The sequence below is a fragment of the Lynx rufus genome, unplaced genomic scaffold (genome assembly GCF_022079265.1).
Source record: "Lynx rufus isolate CCGP_SWC_20201006 ecotype Redwood Valley unplaced genomic scaffold, mLynRuf1.p SCAF_4, whole genome shotgun sequence".
Taxonomy (NCBI): domain Eukaryota; kingdom Metazoa; phylum Chordata; class Mammalia; order Carnivora; family Felidae; genus Lynx; species Lynx rufus.
The window spans coordinates 77,745,187-77,770,280 of NW_025814856.1; the positions used below are offsets into that span (position 1 = coordinate 77,745,187).

At 41.8% G+C, this 25,094-nt stretch overlaps 1 protein-coding gene across 1 annotated transcript in view; it reads right to left on the reverse strand.

The window, feature by feature from the left end:
- SLC26A4 (solute carrier family 26 member 4) overlaps positions 1 to 25,094 on the reverse strand; it is a 50,222-nt gene that overhangs the window by 14,137 nt on the left and 10,991 nt on the right. Inside the window, exons 4-12 of the mRNA XM_047097462.1 lie at positions 23,832 to 24,016; positions 22,647 to 22,811; positions 14,637 to 14,789; positions 13,859 to 13,941; positions 9,264 to 9,411; positions 7,966 to 8,079; positions 4,059 to 4,136; positions 3,822 to 3,917; positions 2,316 to 2,422 (exon numbers count right to left, since the gene is read on the reverse strand). Coding sequence (XP_046953418.1) covers positions 2,316 to 2,422; positions 3,822 to 3,917; positions 4,059 to 4,136; positions 7,966 to 8,079; positions 9,264 to 9,411; positions 13,859 to 13,941; positions 14,637 to 14,789; positions 22,647 to 22,811; positions 23,832 to 24,016 — 1,129 coding nt within the window. The remainder of the gene's footprint in view (positions 1 to 2,315; positions 2,423 to 3,821; positions 3,918 to 4,058; positions 4,137 to 7,965; positions 8,080 to 9,263; positions 9,412 to 13,858; positions 13,942 to 14,636; positions 14,790 to 22,646; positions 22,812 to 23,831; positions 24,017 to 25,094) is intronic.

Consider the following 25,094-nt stretch of genomic DNA (forward strand, 5'->3'; position numbering starts at 1 on the left):
GATTTTCCTGAGGGCTGAGAGAAGTCATGAACATCCCACTCCCCTGTGTACAACACTTTAGAGGCCAAGCAAAGAGCTTTCACACGTTAAGTTTTGTCTAGGAGCCACCAAAGTTCTGGAAGGTCAGCAGTACTGTCCTCATTTTTATGGTTGAGTAAGCTGAGGTTCAGATAAGGCCAAAAAGGCCCCGGAGGTAAGGTTAGGTTAGGTTATCTTTAACCCAGGGGTCCTCAGTGCCTGGCACAGTGCCTGGAACTTACTCGGGAGTTAGAACAACTGTCTGATGAAATATGGTGAGTCTGCGGTGACCAGATTAGTCTCAATTTCTAGAAATGGGAGCCTGGGAGAGCCAGCAGTACATCCTTCCCATCAACCAGACTGTTCACTTCCTGTTCCTGGTACCATCAAAAACTTCCGTGATTCTTCAGGTGTGACTAGGGACAGGTGCTAAACACAATTCCTGAAGAAAGAGTGTCTGTTTGTGTGCCCTCTGGATCAGCCATATAATACTGGAAATGAAATATTGCGGAGGATACAATTTTTGGTTGGCAAAAAGCCTAGTTACCAAATCAGTGGCCAAAACGTACCATTGCTTTCTCCTCAGCTTACTGGGCCGTGCCAAATTTTCACACAGTGTTCATAAGCTATAGAGCCTCTCTCTACAAACCTTTCTCTCCCAACCACACCCACGCAAGGCAAAGCACACACTGTGGCATACAGACCATGAGAAGAAACATCTTCCAAGGACAGGTTCTGAGTTACTTTCCAGCAGCAAATTGGGTACTTTGGGAGCTCGTGAACTCTCCTGGGCCCTTGGGGAACCAGTTAAGAGTGCTGAGGCAGTGAACATAAGTTTTGGGGAAGACTCCAACGTGCCAGGGTAGGGAAGAAGTAAGAGAAGGAGAATTGGCCAGTGGAACAACAAGGGTGGGCTTATGCTAAGCTGAAGGTGTCTCAGCTGATGTTTTTCCAGATTCTTTTAACCTTCATGGCCCAAGCACAGACAGAGAAGAGGCCAGAACTCTGGAAAGATCACAGAAGTTTTGAGGAGGAAACCAGGTTCTGTTTGCCTCTCTGTTCAGACAATTTCATAAACACAGGAGAGCACATACCAAAAGCCTCTTAAGAGTCAAAACAAAGGGTGCCTGGGTGGCTCAGTCGGTTAAGTATCCAACTTCGGCTTAGGTCATGATCTCATGGCTCGAGAGTTTGAGCCCCACATCGGACCCTATGCTGACAGCTCAGAGCCTGGAGCCTGCTTTGGATTCTCTGTCTCCCTCTTTCTCTCTTTGCCCCTCCCCAACTTGTGCGTTCTCTCTCTCTCTCTCTCTCTCTCTCTCTCTCAAAAATAAACATTAAAAAAAAAAAGAGTCAAAACAAAACCAACAAAAAACCATACACCTTCCGGCTCTCCCACAGATTGTTTTCCATGACATCAAGCCATGTCTTTGCTCTTTTCACTCGGTATATGACCTAATTACGTCTATTTCATATACTCATGTGGTTTCTTGGGTACGTTTTCTTTGGCAGATCTGAATGAATTTGGGCTACAGTAAATGCTTTTAAAATCTCCTGTTCTGAGTTATTAGCTTTGGGAGAAAATGAGCTGTAATACACTTAGTGGCTATCTTGTCCCAAGCCGGTATGTGCCCCACAGACTGCATCTCATTTGCAGAAGGAACTACAGAGCCACGTCAGTCCTTACTGAGTCACGCATCTTTTATTCTTGCTGTGACCAGAAGGAGAGGGCAGCAGTAGAGCATGTGACTAAATGCACAGATTTTGGGGTGAGATACATCCGGGTTCAAGCCCTGACTCTGCAACTTACTAGCTGTGTGATCTTGGGGAAGGTTCTTAACCTTTCGGAGCTTTGATTTTCTTTTCTGTAGAATGAGAATTAAAAAACCTATTCATGGGATTGTCCCAAAGACTAAATATGATAATGTGTGCCAAGCACTATAGGCTTAATTCATAGAAGCCCTCAATACATGGTAACTATTATGAAAGGGAGTGGTTTCCCTATATTTTATTAAAATGGTATAAGAAATCTCAGGGTGTAGGGAGCCAGGGTGGCTCAGTCGGTTAAGCATCCGACTCTTGGTTTCTGCTCAGGTCATGATCTCACAGTTCGTGACTTTGAGCCCCACATCAGGCTCCGTGCTGTCGGATCGGAGCCTGGGAGCCTCTCTTTCCCTCTCTCTCTGGCCCTCCCCCGCTTGTACTCTTTCTCAAATAAATAAACTTAAAAAAAAAAAGAAAGAAATCTCAGGGCATGTTGTCTTCTTTTTGGGAAATCTGGGTCTTACATTACTCACAATTGAACTCTCAGGACCACAGTCAGTAATCCAAACATGAGCCCAGCTAGTAAACCGAGGTCCAGCCCCAGAATGATGGACGCTATGCACGTAAACACCCAGATAACCTAGGACAAAACAGAAATGGAAAGAACCTCGTTAATCTGTCAGGGACCATCAGGTGAGACACTACCTGTAAAAACAAGAAGATCAATTGTCCATGAACAAATTCCGCTTTTTAAAAATATTCTCACTTCATTTCATGTTTCAATGGAAGTAGAAACTGATGTTTCCAACAAAGACCAATTGTCCCATTTCAATGTTTTGTTTTTAATTTAAGTTTTGAATAGGGAATGTATTAACGTGGTTCAAAATGGAAGTAATATTAAAAAGGCATACAGTAGAAAACCTTGCTTCCTACCCTCTCCCCTCTTCACCCGTCCAACACCCTCACTTGTGTTCACATTTCCATATGTGTCTCTGTGCATGTACATGTGCACACTTTTCACCAGTAGTTTTTGCAAGTACAAGCAAATATGACTGCATAGTATTATTTTATGTTCCCACATTTCTTAAAGATTTTATTTATTTTTTTTAATTTTTAGAAAATGTTTATTTATTTATTTTGAGAGAGAGAGAGAGAGAGAGCACAAACAGGGTAGGGGCAGAGAGAGAGGGAGAGAACCCCATGCAGGCTCAGTGCTGTCAAGGCAGAGCCCAGCGTGGGGCTGTATCCCACAAACCGTTGAGATCATGACCTGAGCCGAAATCAAGAGTTGGAGGCTCAGGGTGCCTGGGTGGCTCAGTTGGTTAAGCATCCATCTTCGGCTCAGGTCATGATCTCACGGTCTGGGAGTTCAAGTTCTGTGTCAGGCTCTGTGCTGACAGCTCAGAGCCTGGAGCCTGTCAGATTCTGTGTCTCCCTCTCCCTCTCTTTCTTTCTCTCTCTCTGCCCCAATCCCACTTGTGCTCTCTCTCTCTCTCTCTAAAAAATAAATAAACGTTAAAAAAAAGAGTTGGAGGTTCAACCGACTGAGCCACCCAGGCACCCAGTTAGCTTCTGGCTTTTATGGTTCCTCAGAACAGTTCTGAAGGTTACTTTGGTCAGAGTTAAACTCAGTAAGGGTTTTGTATTTTGGTTTTGCTTTGTTTGAGTTTCGTTTGTCCTTCTATATTACAGAGGGGTTTATTTTTATTTTTTTAATTTATTTTTATTTTTTCATTTTTATTATTATTTTTTAGAAAGCTCATTTCTTTTTATTATTTTTTTTAATGTGTTTATTTGGTCTGGTGTTTAATGTGTTTATGTGGGATTCTTCCTAGATGGAAATACATCTTCCCAGGGATACAGGACCTTCTCAAAGCTTGATTCACCTGGCAGGCTTTGGCTTATCCATCCAATTCTAATTTCCGCTCTGGGAGTCCCACAGCGCAGGTGAGATTGAGGAGAGAAGGGGACATAGTGATGCGGCAGGAAGCACATAAGAAACAAACATTTCAGACAAAAATGGGCAGCCAGTGACTTACGGCATCAATCTTATTCTGTCTCCACAGACGAGGAATGTCACACACCTGCATAAACATCCCTTTCAGGTTGGCGATTACAACAGCTGCCAAGACCGACTGTCAAGAGGGACAGGGAAGGCTGTGTTATTCAGGGGAATGGTCTTCCATGTGAGGATTTGTAAATCTCCTGTTATTTCTCTGGTGACAGAGCAGTGAAGAGAAATTATGCAATCGGGCTGTTGGGAAGCAGGGTTGTACCTTCTGCAAGGGTTCCAGCAGCTTCCCCAGGGCAACAATGGCGACCATCACAATCCCAGCCGAGATGATGCCGGCAATCTGAAAGACACACACCTCCCATGAACGGGGTCCATCCCTCTCCCTCGTGTCTTCCAGCTTGCTGGATGTGTGCAGGAGAGCCTGGCCGTGGGTGCACCTCCCTGCCTCCCCCCTTCTGCTCAGTACTGTTGAGACAAATGAGAATTATTTCTTACAACTCTACACAACTGAAGGAAAAACGGGAAACGTATATATGGTAGCTATGGCAGGGAAGTTAAAGAAAACGTGAAGCCTGAGCTTGCTAAGGGAAAGCCGGCTGGGCCTGGATGTATTACAGACCTATAGCCTTTGTGTCAGGTGGGGAGGCCACACTTGTAATTATTTGCCATAGCGGGAAACATGGACCTCTCCCCTGCTGCAACAACAGATCGTGAATGTTCTTGGGCAATAAATTCCCAAGGCACACGTCTAATTCCTCCGCATTACCGAAGCAGTAGTCATAATAGCAGTTATTCTGATAACACATCGTACGGACGGCACCGATTTGCACAGAAGTCTCAGAGAAAATAAGCGTACCGGCCCTTCTGCAAATTCAAAATGCTACAGGAGCATAATGAGAAGTGGGACCATACCCCCTGCCTCCTCCAACAGTCCCTGGGCGCAGGCTCAAGAGTTTTGCCCCCCAGCAGCCCGAGTGATGACGGGACAACAGCAGGGGTTAAAGGACCTTCAGAAACGTTACCTTCGCTGGCAAAACAAAGCTCTCCTAAGATCCATAAATAGTTAGGAGAGAGGCTGAGGGGGTGGGGCTATTCTCTGGTTTGGTTAGCTGACCAATGAACTCTCTGCTGAGACAGCTGGCACCTGGCCGAGGTGAAGACCAGAAGCTCTGAAACAAAGGAGAAAAGGAGACAGGGCACCAGAAGCAAAGCCACGAGAGAAGAAGCAACAGGGAAGATTGTACCGGGCGCAGGGGGCCGCCTGGTACTGGAGGTGTGAGCTGAAAGAGACAGATAAAGCCAACATACGTAGGAGATCTGAAAACCACAGGAAATTTCATAGCCACCGTCTTTCCACCTGGCAGACTGATCATTCAGGTTCCCACCGTGGTTACCTCAGCCTGAGGCAACATCATGCAAATGATGGGCTGTGCACATCTGGATGCTTTGTACATTCAGAGCCCTCTGTTAGGCTCTTTGCTGCCCGTTAGCACCACGGCTCCAGGATGCCCGTGCCTTGGTGGTTTTCCCTCACCTCTCTAAGTGGAGCAGCTGATGTCCTCCCTTCTTCCCTCCCTTCCTTCCTTTCTTCCATACAATCGCTTAGCCAACATTGTTGTCTATCATGAGCCACTTGCACCTTGCCGTGGATGTAGGGCTCTGTGAATTGCTAAAGGAAAGGGAGATCTGGGGACAGAAATGACAGCCCATGTCGAGGGGAATGGCCACCCACTCACCAAATATATGCAAAACTAAGCCGCCAATATGCAACACTAAGCCGCCAGGACAAATTTTGGTCGCTATATTAAAATCTGCGAGGGGTCCATTACACGCACTCACTCTATCAGGCTGGTTTGTGGGAGGTGCTGTATATTTTATATCTATGAGCACATTCAGTCGCTAGAAAATTAATTATTCTGTTACAAGTGAGAAGGTAATCGGAGCTGAGGGAAGTTTGCAATCAGAAATACTTTTTAGTGAGTCAGCAGGAGTCCGATGGGGGTGAAAGAAACAACAGGTTGCAATGTTCAGCTCTTCTACAATCTGAGGATGTGCTGCAGACAGTTAACGGTCACTAACCCTCATTATTCCATTCGTTCATTCAGGAAGTATTCGCCGGGGTGTTTCTTTTGCGTCAGGGCATAGTATATGCATCACAGGTACCACGATGCTTTTCCTATCGTGAGGAGTTAATGACGGGAACACTAAGTGTTTACAGGTATGTGCCGGCATCTTACAAACGTGGCGTGTGTTTGTTTTTAAATCCTCACAACATCCCTATGAGGGGGATACGATTCATCCTCCCATTTTATAGATGCTGAAAACTGAGGTCCCAACATCAGAGAAAACATGCGAAGCCACACAACGAGGGAAGAGCTGCCAGTGTGTGTGTTTGTGAGTCCCTGGATTGTAGTCCAGGCTATTAGACTTTTAACCCTGAACTTAGTATACATTTCAGTAATTAAAGAGCAAGTCACGTCTGTGCTTGCTTCGTTCTTCACTACTGAAATCCTGGCATCCTTCATTCCTAAATATAATACCTGTCAGTGTGTGACGGCAGGTGTCAGCTTACCAGAACACCATTACCCCTAGACCTCTGCCAAGGCATCACTTTACACGGGCATTCTTCCTGGGGCGGCTGGCCCGTGCCTCCTTGGAGGCTGGAGGGCAACAGCAGGAGAGCGGACCTCACCGCTTGGGGACCTGCCCACACCCGCATGCTGCCACGGGAGTCTGTCAATGCCCCGGCTCAGGTGAAAGCCGCAGGGACCTGCCTGCTGACAGCCGCCTGAACACGGGGGCAGCTCTGGAGTCCCCTCCGGCCTCTTCCCCGGGGACCTCAGAGCACGGCTCTGCCTCTTGGCAAGGGCTGCGCTGTCTTACCTGCTCCTTCAGAGTGAGAAGTGTTCGCATCCCCAAGCCCCCGAAAAAGGAAATTCAATTATTAAAAGCAAAATTTTAGGGGCACCCGGGTGGCTAAGTCGGTTGAGCGTCCGACTTCGACTCAGATTGACCTCACAGCTCATGAGTTCGAGCCCCACCTCCAGCTCACTACTGTCAGCACAGAGCCCACTTCAGATCCTCTCTTTGCCCTCCCCCACTTACACTCTCTCAAATATAAATAAACATTTTTTTTTTTAAAAAGCAAAATTCTGAAAATTAAAATTAAATTTTGTTCCGCTGGAGCCAAGAAACTGGTAGAGGCTCATTCTTCCAAATCCGGCGCAGAGATCCATTATAAATGGAAAGAGAGAATCATGTGTGCCTGGGGGGGACAAAGCTCCCCCTGGGCCACCGCAGGGAGTCACTAGTTTTCTCAGCCCATCTCTTTTATAAAACCCTGTCTGAAGACCGTGTGTGTTAAGGGTACTGCCTTTGGATTTGTTGTTCTCCTTTATAGCCTCATTACACTTTTTACTCTTAAATAATAGCTGTGTGTGGGGAGGGGAAAGCCCTCCAGGCATGGCAGAAACACCACCCCTGAGCCTGTCCCATGCCCCCATCCACCTATTTGGGCCTCTCTGACCCCATTTCCTGCTAGAAAAGAGAGCCTTTGAGAAGGGCTCCTGAGCTTTCTGGCCTGTGGAAGGCAGGGTTATTTAGGGATTTGGGGTCACTTTGTGAAGGCGACAACTTAAACCCACGTTCCGAACTTCAGGAACACAAGTTGTACTCCAGAAGAAATGCCGAAATGTTACGACAACAATACTCTTGGCCAACAAACTTGTTCTGTGGGCCCAAAGGCCTCTGGAGGAAGTTCCTATCCTTGTAAAGGAAATGTAGACAGACACTTTTGATTTTCCTGAAAATATAATACCTCCTAAGCCATGACGTGCTTTCACTAGGCCTTCTTTATCCCCAGATAACAAATAGATAAAAATCAGTATTTTTCATTACTGATTCCTTGTCAGTTGTTTTTGTCCCTGGACAAGCAGGTAAGTATAGCTCTCTGCCAGCTGAGCAGTGACACAAAGAGATTAATTTGAGAATTTGTGCTTTAGGCAACCATAAATGTGAAGAAGATTTGGGCGGGGAGCCGGATCAAGGAGGCACAAACCTATGTATCCAAGGTAATCCCCTTGCTGACTTCTCCAGCCAGCCTTCCTGAGAGCCACTTCCCCGGCTCATCCCTTGCAGGAGACACAAGCCACCATGCCGCTGTTCCATACCTGTGTCTTTCCCCCTGTGCTCTCCTGGACGGCGGTGCGGGACAAGGCGGTGGTGGCCACAAAACAAGAGAAGAATCCTGAGAAGATGTTGCTGATCCCAAAGGCAATGAATTCCTAAGGCAGAGACCGGGTGGCAGTGATGCGAACACATACAATCTTTGCAAGACCCTCGCCAACCGTGTAAGGAAGAATAATAAGAAAGCAAACTCCCCAGACCACCCTGTCTGGGAGCCCCAATTTAATCTTTACCATTAAAGGTGCTTGGAGGTCTTGAAAGGCATTCAGGACTTGGGGCTCCACAGAGTCTAAGAGAGGCCTCACGGCTCTCAATCATTTTTAAGGTTGCTAAGGAATAGTCACTGGTTAAAATGCTGACTTCCCTTCCCGGCGAGTGGTGTATCTGTAGCTCTCGCAGAAAGCATTGTTCTGTTCACACATAAAGTGTTTCTTCTGTGGTTGGATGTTTGCTGGGAAGCATATTATGACTAGGACGGCCATGATTCTGCCTGACCACTAATCATTGAGCTGCTGTGACTGCTATGCTGTGTTTTCTTTTTTTTTTAAAAATTTTTTTTTTCAACGTTTATTTATTTTTGGGACAGAGAGAGACAGAGCATGAACGGGGGAGGGGCAGAGAGAGAGGGAGTCACAGAGTCGGAAACAGGCTCCAGGCTCTGAGCCATCAGCCCAGAGCCCGACGCGGGGCTCGAACTCACGGACCACGAGATCGTGACCTGGCTGAAGTCGGACGCTTAACCGACTGCGCCACCCAGGCGCCCCTATGCTGTGTTTTCAAAAACAAACCACACTGACAGATTTGTGAGCAATCTAAAACCGGCTCATTTTGCAACGAACATAGCATATGCCTACAAAAAAGGTTTGTGTGTATTAATTGCAATGAGCCACCTCAATTTAAGGTGGTCACAACTCCCATCGATGGGGTTTGTTGCATTGTTTTGCCATACTATAGGTGCCATTAAATAAAATATACCAGGGGAGCCCGGACTGCATGAAGAAATCTTAGGCTGACCCAACACGTTAGCTTTGAATGTTATTTATGACCTGACTAAATTAACTCTTAAAGTTCGGGTTACTTCAACTTCTTAAAAAGGAAAGAGATACAACATGCCTGTTTCCAATTAATTTCGAAATCGCATGCTTAAGAGGGAAACCCTAGCTTGATAAGGGCTAGCGAGAGGGACCAATCCCTTCCTTAGCAGACAATAGAATCTACCCTGTTTATGCTTTTTTCTTGTCTTCAGCCCTACAAAAGTGATTCAGCACACGGGGGACCATACCTGGTTCCCGTCGATGGTGTAATCATACTTGATGGCATATACTTTTCCTACAGACACTGCAATAGCATAGGCCACCACGGCGATGGAAAACGATGCAGCCAACATCTCGGAAAACAAGCTCACAGGTGGAAGTACAGGAGGCAAAAACCTAGAGAGTTTTTAAACGAAAACTGCAGTGAGCATTTGACCATAATTCTCTGTTCCTACCTCGCCAGATGCTATATCCACCCAACCCCCAAGTCAGACGCGAAAGGGCTGGATCCTAAGAGCAAAAAGCAGGAGACAAGTAAGTGGTGGCATTGCTTTTACAATTTTTAGTTAGAAGCTGGTGCTGTCTCACTGGCTGACTTCTCTGCCCCTCTTTGAGAGCTTACAAACGCTGCCTTATCCAGACCTCTGACACGAATAAGCCTGTCGTTATGGATCCTATAATATCACACAATCCCATGCCATGCCATTTCACACATTAGTGTTTCCCCTTACACACTTTTATCTTAAAGGTCTTTGAATTTAAAAGATAGTCTGGCCATAAAATAAGATTTTCCGCATACGAAGAGATGTCAGGTCTATTAAAGAGACAAACAATATAAGATGCTGAAAGAAAGACCTACGTAGAAAATCCATATCTTGGGATGCCTGGGTGTCTCAGTCAGTTAAGTGTCCGACTCTTGATTTCGGCTCAGGGAATGATCCCAGGGTTATGGGATTGAGCCCCACATAGATAGGGCTCTGCACTGAGCATGAAGCCTGTTTAAGATTCTCTCCCTCCCTCCGTCCCTCTCTCTCTCTTCCTCTCTCTCTCTCTCTCCCTCTATCCTTCCCCCCTGCTCTCTTAAAAAAAGAAAAATTAAAGGGGCACTTGGGTAGCTCAGTCAGTTGAGGATCCAACTTTGGCTCAGGTCATGATCTCACAGTTCATGGGTTCAAGCCCTACACCAGGCTCTGTGGTGACAGCTCAGAGCCTGGAGCTTGTTTCAGATTCTGTCTCCCTCTTTCTCTTTGCCCTTCCCTGTTCATGCTGTCTCTCTCTCTCAAAAATAAACATTAAAAATTTTTTTAATTTAAAAAATTAAAAAGAAAAAAAGATTTTCCATATCTTAAGAGCTATGATATTTAAAATCTTCTTGAGTCCAGAAAAGATTAAATTTATGTAGTTATCAGAATGATCCATCATCACAATGACTAAGACTTCTCAATGACTGTGGGGTTGAATGACTACTGTTTGACAAACTAGAGCTATTCTACAAACCATGTAAAGAAATAAACTCAGGGGCGCCTGGCTGGCTCAATCCATAGAGCATGTGACTCTTAATCTTAGGATCATGAGTTCAAGCCCCATGTTGTGCGTAAAAGCCTATTTGAAAAGAAGGAACGTAGGAAGGCAGGAAGGCAGGAAGGAAGGAAGGAAAGAAAAAACAAAGAAAGAAAGCTATAAGTTTATAATGCTACAGTTGTCCCCAAATATGAATATTGGCAGAATGACTTTCATGTACCTATATCTTGATGACTATCCATAGAGTATATATCCAGAAGTCCCTAAGCCAAAAACCTTCAAAACAAACAAACAAACAAAACCCACTAAAACAATCTCCCTCACCTAGCTCACTTATGTCTGAGTTTCCTTTAAAAACATTTTTTTAATGTTTATTTGTTTTTGAGAGAGACACACAGAGTGTGAGCAGGGGAGGGGCAGAGAGAGCGAGACACAGAATCCGAAGCAGGCACCAGGCTCTGAGTGGTCAGCACAGAGCCCAATGCGGCGCTCAAACTCACGAGCTGTGAGATCATGACCTGAGCCGAAGTTGGACACTTAACTGACTGAGCCACCCAGGTGCCCCCTGAGTTTCCTTTAATAGGGAACTACATTTCCCCCCCTCTAATTAGAGGGAAGTACTAAAACAGAAATAAGATTGTTATAGAAAACCATAGAAATTTAGAGCTGCTAATATCCTAATATTATCCAAATTAATATCCTAATCTAATATCCTAGAAATTTTTGAATCTACTTCTCTCCTTTTGTTGATAAGGGAACTGAGGCTCAGAAAAGTGAAATGACTTGCTCAAGGTCATTTAGAAGGGTCCAGGTAATGGTGATTTCCTTTGTACCAAGATCTGTCTGGTTCTCTGCCTCTGTAGGCTTTTTTTCTCCCTACAGGCGAGGTCACTTCCAGACTCCTTTCCTCCCACATCCCATCCTGACCCACATGTAGGCTTGGGAATGGATATTATATGTAGAAATATGGGATGTTCGAAACCCTGATCCAGCCCTTGAGTGACCCGGCATCACACCTCCACTTGTCTAGACATAAGCTTCGACCTTACTTTTTAAAACCAGGCTTCTGACTCGTTCCTGAGACCCAACCAACCCTCCTTCAGGTAATTAGGTCTGTTGGGATAACTTTCCAGTCCTGCAAAGAGTTCCGTTTTGATTGCAACCTGATGCCCACTGCCTGCCTGGCTGCCTACTTCTCCAATTCCAGAGCCTTCTACCAGGTCCTTGATTCCCCAAGGTCACAATGTTCAGGGACTTGAAATCAAAGAACCCGAATGCTGGCTCCATCAGTCTGTAAGTAACTCTCTGACTTTGGGCATATTATTTAAACTTACAAAGTCCCAGTTTCTTTAGCTATCAAATGGGGACTATATACTCTTCTCATAAGGTTATTGGAAGGAGTAAAGGAAGTATGGTATGTGTAAGTAATTAGTACCTACGCACATAGTGGGTACTCAGTAAATGTGGGGAGACCCTAAATCTGCCATGCACCTGCCATGCTTTTGTAGTGCCTTGCAGGATCTTAGCAGTGGCAATTTTCTGCCCCAAGTCACTCACTTGGGGCCCTGGCTGGACATCTTCTACTGACTTCTTGAGTAGTCTTTCCCCGAGCTCCTTCCCCCTTCAGTGGCCCTGTTGGGCTGCAGCAAACTACACCAGGTGGTCTGTCAGAGGAGTCAACATGACTCAACCCAAGGGTCAAGGGGGCTAGAGAGATCCACTTCAGGAGGACAGCAGTCAGGAAAGCCCTGGACAGGGCCAGAAAGGAGGACTGAGGGCAGCAAAAATGAGTTCCTCAAACCTATTCATGGAACATGCATTGATGGCACAGGGCATTTGCTGTGGACCGCCTCTAAGTGTTACATCTTAGGAAGCCTGACAAAAAGGATCCATAAAATATATGTCTTATGTAGTTGTTTTATAACCACTCAAATCATGAAAATACTGTAAGACCGCAAATAGCCACATTACATCTTTTATCACAAAATGTCTTCCAGCATCAGGATTCATTACCAAAACATTGGTCATAAGAATCACTTGATGAAACACCTTTGGAAAGTAATTTAAAAAAAAAAAAAAAAAAAAGGGTGGTGGGGAGCACCTGGGTGGCTCAGTCGATTAAGCGTCCAACTCTTTTTTTTTTTAATTTTTTTTAACGTTTTTATTTATTTTTGAGACAGAGAGAGACAGAGCATGAATGGGGGAGGGTCAGAGAGAGAGGGAGACACAGAATCTGAAACAGGCTCCAGGCTCTGAGCTGTCAGCACAGAGCCCGACGCGGGGCTCGAACTCACGGACCGCGAGATCATGACCCGAGCCGAAGTCGGATGCTTAACTGACTGAGCCACCCAGGAGCCCCAAGTGTCCAACTCTTGATTTCGGCTCAGGTCCTGATCTCGAGGTTTGCGAGTTCGAGCCCCACGGATCCTCTGTCCCCCCCTTTCTCTGCCCCTCCCCCACTCGTTCTCATTCTCTCTCTCTCTCTCGCTCACTCTTTCTCTCTCTCAAAATAAATAATAAGAAAGGGAAACTAGTACTTGTTGCCTATCTAACAGTAAGACTGGTCATAATTGCTAGAAGTTAGTGTTTCCAATCTAATAAACCTTTGGGCCTCCTTTTTAATGCCATATGATAAAATTACAGCAAAGTGTACTGGGCCATTCAGTGCATCTTCTGAGAGATCTCGTTGGCATAGCAGAATAAGTTCGAGTTAAGAATTCAGCAGTGGTCATTGCCCTTTTTTTATAGGAGCCCCCGCCCACTGCCCTCTGTCACCCATCTAGACGGTGACAGAAGTGGACAAAGGAACTCTGCTCTTTACTCTTCTAACTCACCGAACTACCAAACATATATAAACCTTCCCTTGAAGATAATGAGTTTTATTCATGGGAACAAGTGACATAATTATTATTTAAGATTGATTAAACTAAATGGTAGAGAAGTTAAGCCAGATGTCCCTTATTCCTTAAACAGATTGTTCTCAGTGTAATAAACGTTACTAACCATGATTCTATTTATATCATATTGCAATTCTACATATGAGCTTCAATCAGGAGTCTGGTGGTAACTGTACATGTCCTGCCATATTTTAAGAAAATGAAGAAAAGGACAGAGGGTATGGGAGCTGCTTTGAAACAAATGGCTTAAACTTTATCGACACACACACTGACAGTTTGCACAACTGGGTGTTTCTTTAAGATCACACACAAAGAAGACTATTGAGGGAGCACCAATGAAATGAGGCTTATAATAAAAGGTTTCCTTTAAATAGAAAATTCTGACTTAATATATTAGTATTGCCTAAGAGGAAGTCCGCACTCACCCCCGTGGGATGGATTTAACAATGCCAGCATTGTAATTTTTTTCCAGGTTGGCTCCATATGAAATGGCTGTAGCAATTATTGTCTGAAAATAAAACAAAAGAGGTTAAAAAAAACCTCCATGTTTTAACAACTCCTTTTTTATTTTTATTTTTTGTCTCCTCATTGGGAAGTCTTCCCTGTTGGCTTCTTTCTTTCCTTCTTTCCTTCTTTCTTTCTTTCTTTCTTTCTTTCTTTCTTTCTTTCTTTCATCCAAGTATAATTAACATATGGTGTTATATTAGTTTCAGGTGTACAATATCATGGTTCAACTTTTCTATACTTTACATCGTGCTGGTCAAGATAAGAGTGCTCTTACTTTCCCCTTTGTCGATTTTACCCATTCCCCCCCCCACCTCCCTTCTGGCAACCACCAGTTTGTTCTCTGTATTTAAGATTCCAGGGGGTTTTTTTTGGTTTGTATTTTTCTTTGTTTGTTCATTTGTTTTGTTTCTTAAATTCCACATAGTATTTGTCTTTCCCTGACTGACTTATTTCACTTAGCTTATACTCTCTAGCTCCATCCATGTTGTTGCAAATGGCAGGATCTCATTCTTTTTTATGGCTCAGTAATATTCCATTGTCATATATATATATATATATATATATATATATATATATATATATATTACTTGATATGTAGATATATAGATATACATACTACAATATCATGTATATATTACAACTTCTTTCTCGTCAAACCAATTAATGCTGAATTTTCTAATTACATGTTTTGCTTACCACAATTACTTCTATAGGAATAGGGACTGGAATTTTGTGCTTAAATCGATCATTTACTTCCTTAACTGCCATACAGATGATAATGGTGAGTAATCCAGCAATAAAATCAGCAAGATTGGTGTGGCCAATATTTTGAAACATCTCAATCAGAGTCTGTAAAAAGAAAATAATTTTATATTCTTCCCATGTGAAAAATCATATCATCATCGAAAGCACTTAAGAATTTCACATAAAATCATAAAAATGTGTTGGCTAACACAGAGACCATTAAAAACAGCCAGTATTTGATATATATGTACCAAGTTATTAGTGATGGTTAATTGGGGTGGTAAAACCATGGGTGATGTCTACCTTTTAATTTTTATCTGCATTTTTTACAATAAAATGAGATGTTTTAAAAGAAAAAAATCATTATATGTTGAATTTTATTTGCATAAAAGTTTTAATGTTTATTGACTTATTTTGAGAGAGAGAGAGAGAGAGAGAGAGAGAGAGAGAGAGAGAGAATCCCAAACAGGCTCCATGCAGGGCTCGAACTTACAAACTGTGAGATCATGACCTGAGCCAAAATCCAGAGTCAGACGCTTAACCGACTGAGCCACCCAGGTGCCCCACTTGCAGAAAAGTTTTTAAAGTTTATATCTTAAAGTGGTTTTACAGGGGCTATTAAGTGACCTAATTTCACAATGTTGATGTGGTATTATTGAGACTAAAAACTGATAAACCCAAAAGTCCCAATTAGCCAGTATTTTAGCTAAAACTCTTCCCAAACCTGAATTATATGGGTGGTAATAAAAATACCTGAATACTTCATATGTAGATACATAGGGATTGATCCATTCTTCATGGCAGAGAAAAGCTACTGAATTGATATATAGTTCAAATATAATTTTTTTGGAAATTAATTTGGTACTTAGTTGAAACTTGAACTGAAATGACTTTAAAAACACAACTCTTTCCAAGTGCACAGATAAGCCACCTCAAGAAAAAGCTAGTTAACTCCAAGAAAAAGCTAGTTTTGTTTTGTAAATAGGAGGTTTCTGGGAATCAAAGAAGATTAGCAAGGGAGAATCCCAGGGAAGAACACTAAAACCTTTGTTCAGGCAGCTTCAGTTTTATAGAAGGCATGACTTAGGAAGGTATTCTTTAATTCTTTGAGACAAATAATCTCTCAGTGAAGGTCACTTTTTTCGAATGGTCCTTTTATAGGTATATTTTATATGAAAATAAAGGAATGGAGCATCTGATCATTTATAACGTATTTGTTACTTAATTTTATAGGTAAGCTATATTTAAAATAATTATAATGACAATCCAGTAACAATTATGTATAATAAACATTAAGTGATCTAACAGTCATTTTGCTAGCAACTCCAACTCTCTGGAGAACATTCAAGAGTAAGGAAATGAGGGGAGACGCTTTCATGCCGGCAAAATACGTCCACCAAGTCCTTGAACGAGAGTTCAAGCAGGAAGCCCCTTGGACTTTCACTCAGAGTATTTTTGCTCTTGCTTTAAACCCAATACCAACAAATTTACGTTGCCTTCCAGAGTCAGTGAAAATTGCTAGAGGCAGATACACTGATAGCAAACGATGAAGCCAGTGATAGCCCAGTGAAAAAGAGAAAATGGAGGAGTACCACAAGCAGACACAATAACTCAGGAATTTAGGGCATCTGTCCTAGGAGCTAACAGTCCTACATGCCTCAGAGTCATGATGGTATTGCGTCTGGCCCTTCACATCATCAACTTTCTTTCTTTCGTCTTCTTTTTTTATTCTCAAGTTAGCTAACATACAGTGTAGTCTTGGCTTCAGGAGTAGAACCCAGTGATTCATCACTGACGTATAACACCCAGTGCTCATCCCAACAAGTGCCCTCCTGAATGCCCATCACCCATTCAGCCCATCCCCTCCACCTATCTCCCCTCCAGCAACCCTCTGTTTGTTCTCTGTATTTACGAGTCTCCTATGGTTTGCCTCTTTCTCTGTTTATATCTTATTTTTCCTTCCCTTCTCCTATGATCACCTGTTAAGTTTCTCAAATTCCACATCATCAATTTTCTGATGACAAGCCTCATTAATTCACAAGCTAGATACAATATTTCACTTAACTGTCTACACAATAAAGGTTTACTTTCAACTCAAGAGGGGAAAATTCAAACTTAAAAACAATCAGATAACTACCCCAGTCATAGAAACATTTTCACCTTACAAAAATTATCACTCTTGGATTCCCATTTAATCTATGAGAGTCCTTAGATCTTTGAATAAAAAGCACTTCTAGTGTATTAAAAATGTAATATGAGTCACAAAAAACAAAATCAGTTTATATTATACAATTGCATTAAACAAGCATATAAACATATGAGTTGCATATATATGAGTTATTTCTTCCAAAAAATTCTTCAATAAAAAGTTTAGTCTACGTGGAAATAAAATTCACCCAAATAAACTGAAGTAGTCAGATTGTATTCAAAGACAATAGAAACGAGACTCTAAGAAAGTACTAAAAACTAATTCTAATTTAGATTACTATGGAAATACTTATTAAATTTGTTTAAAAGGTGGATACACATATAAATCCATCTTTCAACCTAATATTCTGAATAGTTCAAATCATAATAATAATCATTTCCGTGATGGAAAATATTATACTATTTTCCTACCATGCTCAGAGAATTTTAGGACCATTTCACTTAGTTAATTTCTTCCTTCTTTGCCTAGCATTACCTTGGGGTATGAAGCCAGAAGAAAAAAATATATACCTGATATTACATATGAAGAAGTTTGTCAGTTAACTTTTGGTGCCAAATTTGTTTTTAATTCATCTTTATAAATATAACAAACCCGTCATAATCACCCCCTTGTAGTCAGGTATTTCCTCCTACCAGAAACAACTTTTGCTCATATGTAGATCAACCCTTAGAGCTTCAAGTGTTCTTTCCTTATTATAATGGCTTGATTTTTATAAAACGGAACAGATTCAGAATAGTGAGTCTGCTCAAGCTTAATGGTGGCTTTCAACACCCTCATCATCTGGGCAGAACTTTTCAGTGTGGTCTTTCTCCTCATTAGAGGAATAAAGGAGGAGGTAGGCATCACTTTAGTAAGCAAGCAGAAACTCTTCCTTTGTCTATTGAGACAAGCCATTCAAAGTGAATGGTAGGAAAACATACTCTTTTTTTTTTATATAGAGTTGTTCAAAGTTTATTTATTTTGAGAGAGAAAGAGAGAGAGAGAGAATGTATGCAAGCAGGGGAGGGGCAGAAAGAGAGGGAGAAAGAGAATCCTAAGCAGGCTCTGTGCAGGCTCCATGCTGTTAGTGCAGAGCCTGAGGCAGGGCTCCATCCCATGAACTGTGAGATCCTGACCTAAGCTGAAATCAAGATTCAGCTGCTCAACTGACTGAGCCACCCAGGAGCCCCAATATACTCACTCTTAAATGTGCTATGTGATTTGCTTACACAATTGAGTAGCTACATAGTGGGATGAGAAGTATTATTAATTCTGAATTCCACCAGCATCCTTTCATTCCCCCTTCTGCATCCTATATTCAGTGTCTCTGGCATTTGCTAATTAAAGTTTTAGTTTTTCATACTGTCCCAATATTTCCTCCTCCAATTCTTTGAATTAATCACCTTATTTCTTGGGAGGAGTTGGGGAAGGGAAACAATCCAAAGTACAACCTTATAACAAAAGGGATGTTAAGTTACTACATGCCAAGGAAATTATCTTACAACAATCTTCCAAATTTTCCTGGACGGAATCCATGACTACTCTGCATTTGTTGAAGGGTTCTTTCACAAATGATTGCTGCCAGTAATGTCATAAGTGAAATTGTCTGTTCAGGTACTGAGTGGTTCATTCAACTCTTATGCAACCCTTTCCAAATCTGCTGATCCTTTCTTTTCAGAAGAGCAAGCTTAGAGACATGATCACACAGGGAAGATTGAGATATATTCATCCAACCTGAGTGGCCTGGAGGAATTCTCTCAAAATTCTATGATATACTCTAACCTGAGACTTCAAGAATAATGTTCAACAGAACATAAGTCACATAATAATCATGCAAATAATCATTTGCAACAAGCTTCATCTTAAACATAGTCCTAGGAAAGACACAAAGAAATGGAAAGACATACCATGTTTGTGCGTTGGAAGAACGAATACTGTTAAAATGTCTGTACTACCCAAAGCCATATATATACATTTAATGCAATCCCTAACAAAATACCAACAGTATTTTTCACAGAACTGGAACAAAACAACCCTAAAATTTGTATGGAACCACAAAAGACCCTGAATAGCCAAGGCAATCTTGAAAAAGGAAGAAAAAACTATAGGTATCACAATACCGGGACTTTATACTACAAAACTATAGTAATCAAAACAACATGGTACTGGGGCACCTGGGTGGCTCAGTGAAGCGTCTGACTTTTGATCTCAGCTCAGGTCTTGATCTCAGGGTCGTGGGTTCAAGTACCAGCATGGTACTGGAATAAAAACAGACACATAGAGCAGTGGAACAGAATAGAAACCCAGAAATAAACCCACAATTAAACGATCAATTAATCTTTGTCTAAGTAGAAAGGAATCTACAATGAGAAAAAACAGTCTCTTCAACAAATGTGTTTGGAAAACTGGACAGCAATGTGCAAAAAATGAAACTGGGCCTCTTTCTTATACCATATACAAAAATAAATTCAAAATGGATGAAAGACCTAAATGGGAGACTTGAAACCATAAAAGTACTAGAAGAGAACACAGGCAGTAATTTCTGACATCAGCCATAGCCACATTTTGCTAAATGTCTCCTGAGGTGAGGGAAATAAAAGCAAAAATAAAGTATTGGGACTACAAAAAAAAAAAAAAAGTTTCTGCACAGCAAATGAAACAATCAACAGAAATGAAAGACAACCTACTAAATGAGAAGATATTTGCAAATGACATATCCAATAAAGCATTAGTACCCAAAATATATAAATTTAAAATATGAGCAGAATTTAAAAATTTAATTTAAAAATGGGCAGAAGACATGAACAGACAGACATTTCTCCAAAGAAGATACATGATAAGATGCTCAGTATCACTCATCATCAGGGAAATGCAAATCAAAACCACAGTGAGATATCACCTCACACCTGTTAGAATGACTAAGATCAAAGAAGAAACAACAAATGTTGGCAAGGATGTGGAGAAAAAGGAACTCTCATGCACTGTTGGTTGTAATGCAAACTGGTGCAGCCACTGTGGAAAACAATATGGAGTTTCCCCTGAAAGTTAAAAATAGTATGATACAGTAATCACACTACTGGGTATTCGCATTATTTACAATAGCCAAATTATGGAAGCAGCCCAAGTGTCCATGGACTGATGAATGGATAAAGAAGAGATGGTATATATACATACAATGGATTGTAACTCAGCCATAAAAAAGAATGAAATCTTGCCATTTGCAATGACATGAATGGAGCTAGAGAGAATAATGCTGAGCAAAATATGTTAAAGACAAATACCATGATTTCCCTCATATGTGGAATTTAAGAAACAAAACAGATGAGCAACGGTCAAAAAAGAGAGAGACAAACCAAGAAACACATTCTTAACTGTACAGAACAAACTTACGGCTACAAGAGGGGATGCGGGTGGGGGAATGGGTAAAATAGGAGCTGGGGATTAAGGAGTGCACTTGTCATGATGAGCACGGGGCGATGTATAGAATTATTGAATCACTACATTGTACACCTGAAACTAATATAACACTGTGTGTTAACTACACTGGAATTAAAATAAAAACTTAAAAAATAAAACGTAAAACATAGTCCTAGGAGACAGGAAGAACTATTTCATTCTCCTATCGGCGAGGGGCCAGGGAACCAGGTTAACCTGGTTAACGTGAGCCTCCTGTGATCTGTGTGGAGGAAAGCCAAGCAATGTTCACGAAGAGGTGAGTACACTCAGGGGTCTCTTGGTGGATTCAGGGGTCAGTGGATTCGTATAGGGAGAAACTAGTTCCTAGCACATAGGAGGTGGTCAATAAATATTTATTGAATAGATGAACTGTATGAATGACAATGAAGTAATAAATGAATGAACAGCAGGCAGGAAATGTGGGAACGCAAGGAAAAGCAAGATGTGCCAGGGACTGCAAATGCGAGGGAGCCTGTCAGAGAAAGGGACTCAGAAGCTTTCAAAATGAACCAAGGACCTGGTTGCAAAAAAAGCAACAATGAGAAAAATAATCCTGTGTGACAAAAAACAGCCTGTGTTAACAGTCTGGGTCCTTGAGAAGCAAACACTAAGCTCCAGGAGGTCTAATCACCATAAAAATAATGATAACAGTAATAGCAACAACAATAATGGTAATAATAATAATAATAATAATAATAATTTACTGAACTCTTCCTAAGAGCCAGGTATTGTGCTAAGTGCTTTACACAGATTTTCCTTTATTCCTCACAATGCTAAGAGGCAGCTACTATTATTATTCCCATTTTACAACTGAGGACACTGAGGTGTATAGGATGTTAAATTTAACATGCCCCAAATCACATGGGTAGTAAGTAGGCAGTGGAACCAAGATTCCAGCTCAAGTCTACTGAAGTTCAAAGTCCCTGATTTTTTTTTTAATTTGTTTAATGTTTATTTATTTTTGAAAGAGAGAGAGAGAGAGAGAGTGAGCATGGGAGGGGTAGAGAGAGAGGGAGACACAGAATCTGAAGCAGGCTCCAGGCTCTGAGCTGTCAGCACAGAGCCCAACGCGGGACTTGAGCTCAAGAGCTGTGAGATCATGACCTGAGCCAAAGTCAGCCGCCCAACCGACTGAGCCACCCAGGCACCCCCAATAGTCCCTGATTAATCACTGGGTTATACTATCTCCTCTACCTACTCCCACTGCTTAGCACAGTACCCGGCTTATAATAGGCACTCGGCAGTATTGGTTGAATGTATAGAGAACGTGGGATTATGACACTGTTGTGAAATTGAGCAAATTCCTGACCACATCACTAATTTTTTGCATGTGAACACATGGCCTTACATTGCTTTAGAAGCTAATACGTGGGTCAGTAAAGGACTGAAACCCCATTCTCAAGGCTAGCACATTTATTTGGCATAGTATCATCCTCCCCAAGCTAGAATGACATCATGTTACTATCATTATCATTTTTCAAGCATCAATAGCATGCTTTATATAGAACACAGATTTAGATCCAAGAACTTTTTCAAATCTAATTAGTGTGATCTACATCCTTCTTTTGCATCTCTTTTGCATGTTGATCACCTCCGATTCTGATGTTCCTTTTCATCTATAATTGCTGAGACATTTACATTATGCATTTTATGGACTCTCACAGTTAAAAAGGGCTTTAGAGCTACAGCTCCAGTCATTTCGTTTTACAAATAAAAAAAGAAGCCTTGAAATGTGAAATAATAATTTCAACCTAACTACTTTTTTTGAGTACTTGTTAATGCTTCAGCCTCTGGGCAAAGTGCTTCTCTTACACCCTTATTTAACTTAATTATGAATACAGATATTGTTACTAATTCTATTTGGCAGAGAAGGAAAGTGTGGTGATTTGCTCATATAACTAATATATACAAAAGTCAGGATATTAATCTAGAATCCAGCTCTAAACCTGAGCTTTCAGCCACTATCCCCCATGATGTGTCTATGGCCACTCAACTTATCAGAGGCCACTTGGAAACTGGAACTCAAGTCTGTGGCATCCCACACCAGACTTCACTTCACTATACCACTTTATTTTCCTTCATATTTTTAAGTGCAGTGACACTTGTGGAACCATTTTGACCAGTTGAGAACGATGCTTTGTAAAATCTGCCGTTTTCAATGTTACTCCTGATTCTATTGCTTTCTTTCAGAGAAGAATGTTTTCAATGGCTTCCCAAAGTATGGCATGGAGGAACATATGCTCTCCAGACTCAGGGTACAGAGGAAAAGAACAGATTTTTCTCCGTGAGCCATCTCCGGAGTAAAAAGCCACACTTACATAGATAATGGAGAGAACGCCATTATAGTTTTTGGTCGAAACGTTGAGAACGATCTTCAGCTGTGAGACGAGCACTTGGAAGGCAGCAGCTGTTGTGAATCCGCCAACCAAAGGATCTGCCAAGTACCTCACTATGAATCCGATCTGCAAAGCTCCAAATATCAACTAGTATGAGAAGGAAAGAAGTTAAAGTTTGCCTGGAAGAAGGACCAATTCTCTTGAACTATTAACAAATTAAACCCAACACCATTTGGGGTGTCTGGGTGGCTCAGTTGGTTGAGCATCCAACGTCCACTTAGGTCATGATCTCACGGTCGTGAGTTCGAGCCCCACGTTAGGCTCTGAGCTGACATCTCAGAGCCTGGAGCCTGCTTCCAATTCTGTGTGTCTCTCTCTGCCCCTCCCCACTCATGCTCTGTTTCTCTCACACAAATAAATAAACATTAAAAAAAATAAAAATAAACTTAACACCAGTTAAAACTCTGGTAACCTGCTGATAACACACAAATACTTGTAGGAAGCAAATCTGGATTTCCCAATGCCCCTCCTCCACCCTAAAATTTGAAAACTGTGGTAACATGAACCTTGAAGTGTTTCTGGATATGTAATGTGTAAAAGCAAAAATCATGGGACTTATTCCTCTGACTTTCAGATCCCATGGCTCTGCTCACTGGGACACTTTTTGCTCCTTTGTGCATTCTGTATACTTCCCTTCCCTCATTCTCATTATAATCACACATGGGGCACCTGGGTGGTTCAGGCAGTTGAGCTTCTGACTTGGGCTCAGGTCATGATCTCGTGGCTCATGAGCTTAAGCACCGTGTCGGGCTCTGTGCTGACAGCTCAGAACCCGCTTTGGATTCTCTGTCCCCCTCTCTTTGCCTCTCACTCTCTCTCTCAAAAATAAATATTAAAAAAAATTTTTAATTAAAAAAAAAATCACACATGTTCTGATTTTTTTTTTCTGTCTCTAACTTTGATAATACCTGAGCCCTAATCAGGGGGTCTTGCTGACTATTTCAGCATCTGACCTAAAACAGTAGAAGTTAAAAAATAACTTTGGGGGGGGCGTCCAATAAATCGCTCTGTTGTGCTTTTAAATGAATCTTTAAGTCCACATGCTTTACACTCAGTTATTTCAAATAAAAATCATGCCAATTTACATTTTACTTGTCATCCCATTACCTGTATGATGCCAACCAGAAGAGTAAGGGTGCTTGCAATCAATACTCTTGTTGCATCTCTAGCCTCAGAGTCTATCACGGTGGCATTGAATGCAGTGCCATTACTGCTGGATATGCGAAAGTGTTCGTCGGGGGCCATGCTCAGAACAACAGATCCCACCATTAAACTGACCACAGGGAAAGGCCCTGGGGAAGAAAGGCTCTATCAGTTAGTAATTATTCATCATACATGTTTAGGTTCAACAACATGTCTACATAGGATTAGAAAGATGTGTGAAATTATTAGCTGTGGTTGGGAAAATATTGCTTCTTCACAAAAGAAGCCCCAAAACACACGCTTCAAGGCGTTCATGACCCAGAAATGAGCAAGAGAGACATGTAGATAGGCAATTGTAAAATAGCATTCCGGATGCTTTGTGAATACTCAGGGGGGTTGTCTAACCAGTCTTTGTGCGGTCTTGGTGTGAACTGGGGTAGGGGTGGGGGAGTTTCCTGGCAGAGGTGGCCAACAAGCTGGATCCTTATTTGTTTCATCTTATTCCATATAAGCTCATTCCCTAGAGCATCCGGTGTCCTGATCCCTGCGGAGCTGAGTACCTTGATCCGTATCACAGGGTCCCAATTAGGGTAAAGAAACAGCAAAGAGAGTACATTGTTTCTCTTTTTCTCTTTTCAAAACAAATTATTTTTTCATATCAAATGCCAGTCTAGAAGATTCTATGTTTTAAAAGTATTCCTTTTCTCCCATTCACTCCTGATGTTTTTATCCATGATGATGATCCTATCCTTTCATCATGGAAGGCTTTAACAGTTGGGAGGGCTCAGTACCAAAATCCAGTAACCTGGAGTGTCTAAATGGATAGAATACCAAAGAGAAAAAAAACAGCTTCTATGTTCCTCACACTGTCAAGCATTTGATACTGATAGATTCTCCCAGGTGAGGAAGTGTTCTCAATCAATAACCTCTTCCTGATCTCCTTCCATAGACAAGGCAATATGCTAGACACTGGGGACAATACAACTAAGGACAAGGATATGGGTTGGAGATACAGTAGATGGTTGTATATGTTTCAAGAGGACTGTCCAGGTAGACATGTCTAGCCAGCAGATGGATGTAGGCGCAAAATTATCTCAAGTATAAATGTCAAAGTCACAAAATAGCATTAAGACATTCATTTACTAGAACATTCTAGCAAAAGAGAATTCAAATTTTAGGAACAGCAGAAAATAAGCCTATTTTGAGCCATACCAAGAAGGAAAGCCA